Source organism: Geospiza fortis, unplaced genomic scaffold (genome assembly GCF_000277835.1).
Source record: "Geospiza fortis unplaced genomic scaffold, GeoFor_1.0 scaffold61, whole genome shotgun sequence".
NCBI classification, from domain to species: domain Eukaryota; kingdom Metazoa; phylum Chordata; class Aves; order Passeriformes; family Thraupidae; genus Geospiza; species Geospiza fortis.
Window position 1 is genome coordinate 1,250,445 of NW_005054430.1, and position 2,072 is coordinate 1,252,516.

Sequence of the window (2,072 nt, forward strand, 5' to 3'; positions counted from 1 at the left end):
ACGGCGAGAGGCGGCAGCACAGAACAGCTTTGCTGGCCACAAACCCCCTTCCCATCTCAGACCAGCCTGGAGTGACGCTGAAGCGCTTTGCAGCTGCTCTGGGGTTTTCAAGAGCCAGTTTTATCCCCTGAGAGCTGCAGGGATTCTTTCAAAGGCACGAATAAGGCTGAGTGCGGCTCCCTGCCCTGGATCTGGATGGGTTTCATTTCCTTTTACGCCCTCCTAGCTGTAGAATCTCAGCAGCTCCGCCTTGATGGAGACAGTCCCAGCTTCTTTTCCTTCTTTCCTTATCCCATCCCTGTTCTGCAACTCCTTGGGCACCTTTGTAGGGCATCACTGGGATCTCCCTTCCCACCCACAATTTCAGGTTCTCCCTCCCTCCCTCTCCATCCTTTTTTTTGGGATTGACCTTTGCCCAAAGGCAGCAAAATTTCCTCACGCAAAGTTTTACCTTGAGCCTCAGATCACCTCTGCTTTCATGGATTTTTTTAACCATCTCCATCCCAACAAATTGAGGTGTTTTTTTCCTCACCCCCTACAGCATTTTTATTTGTGTCTCAGAAGTTGGGGAGTGTCCTAAAATGTTTATGGGGATGGGAGGTGGAGGGAGCTCTGCAGCTTGCAAAGCAGCCAGTAGGATTTGTCAGCAGATCCTCTGCTTTTTTGGTGCAAAGTATGTTTTGAGTTCTCATCCTGGTGGATTTTGAGGCCATATAATCATTATCTCACCAGCTGTGAAGCTCCACATGAAAATATGGGGGAAAATGAGCAGCTGGGTGAACTTTAGGTAATATGGAAATTATCTATGGGAATGTCTGGAGTTAGGGAATTTTAAATAGCTGGGATAAATGAACATTTCCAGCCACCATCATCTTTTATCAAGCAATATGGCTCAATCCCATCTGAGGTCACAGGTGCTGTCCAGATAAATCCTGGATGGGAATGTGGACAGATCCACAAAAAGTGCAAATAGAAACAGGGAGGAAAACATAGCTCATTTCCCTGGGGGCTGTGATCTGTGCTGCAGCTCCAGCACTGCAGAAACACAGAATTCCAGAGCAGCTGGAGCTGGAAGGGACCTCTGGGGATCATCCAGTCCAAGGCAGGGTGTCCCAGAGCCGGTGACACAGGGACATATCCAGGTGGCTTTGGGATGTCTCCAGACAAAGACTCCTCAGCTTCCCTGGGCAGCTGTTCCAGAGCTCTGCCACTCTCCATGGAAGGAAGTTCTTCCTCATGGTGAGGTGGAACTTGTGTTTTAATTGATGGCCATTAATCACAGCTAATTAATGAACAGCCCAGGCTGGCAGGCAGCGATCCAGGTACAACAACAACCCCACTGCCCTGTTTTGTTGGGGATTTGGCAGGACAGGAGGGATTTGGAAGGGCTTGGAACACAAACCCTGCGAGGAAGCCCTGAGGGAGCTGGGGGTGCTCAGCCTGCACAAAAGGAGACTCAGGGCTGCCCCCAGCACTCCCTGCAGCCCCTGAAAGGTGCCTGTGCCCAGCTGGGCTCGGGCTCTTTCTCCAGCAGCTCTGACACAACCAGAGCACACAGCCTCGAGCTGTGCCAAGGGAAATTCAGGCTGGAGAGCAGGAAAAAGCTTTTCCAGCAAGGGGGATAAAGTTCTGCAATGGCTGCCCGGGGAGGGGGTGCAGTCACCATCCCTGGGGGTGTTTAACAAGCCTGGATGGGGCACTGGGTGCCAGGGGCTGGACTGGGCTCCATGGCCTTGAAGGTCTCTCCCAACCTGGTGATTGTGTGAATTCTGTGATTTCTGGGTTTTTTGAGGACCTTCTGGATCTTTATGGCTGAGGCAGGGCTGCAGTGCCCAGCCCATCCTCAGCTGGATCCCAGCCTCCCTCCCTTTCCCCGCTCTCAGAGCCGGACACTGCAGGGCTCTGTGAAAACCAATCCCCTTTTCTTTTGGGAATCAGCCACCCCTGGAGGGGCTTCTCCTGATCCCACAGCCTGTGCTGTGTTCCCTGCAGGTGGAGCAGAACTGGGCCACGCTGCAGGGAGGGGAGATGACCATCCAGACGACGCAGGCCTCGGAGGCCACGCACGCGGT

The 2,072-nt window shown here is 52.9% G+C and overlaps 1 protein-coding gene across 1 annotated transcript in view; it reads left to right on the forward strand.

The window, feature by feature from the left end:
• Nucleotides 1–2,072, forward strand: part of NRF1 (nuclear respiratory factor 1) — a 49,004-nt gene that overhangs the window by 19,940 nt on the left and 26,992 nt on the right. The window contains exon 8 of the mRNA XM_031061893.1: nt 1,993–2,072. This exon is cut by the window's right edge and continues 66 nt beyond it. Coding sequence (XP_030917753.1) covers nt 1,993–2,072 — 80 coding nt within the window. The remainder of the gene's footprint in view (nt 1–1,992) is intronic.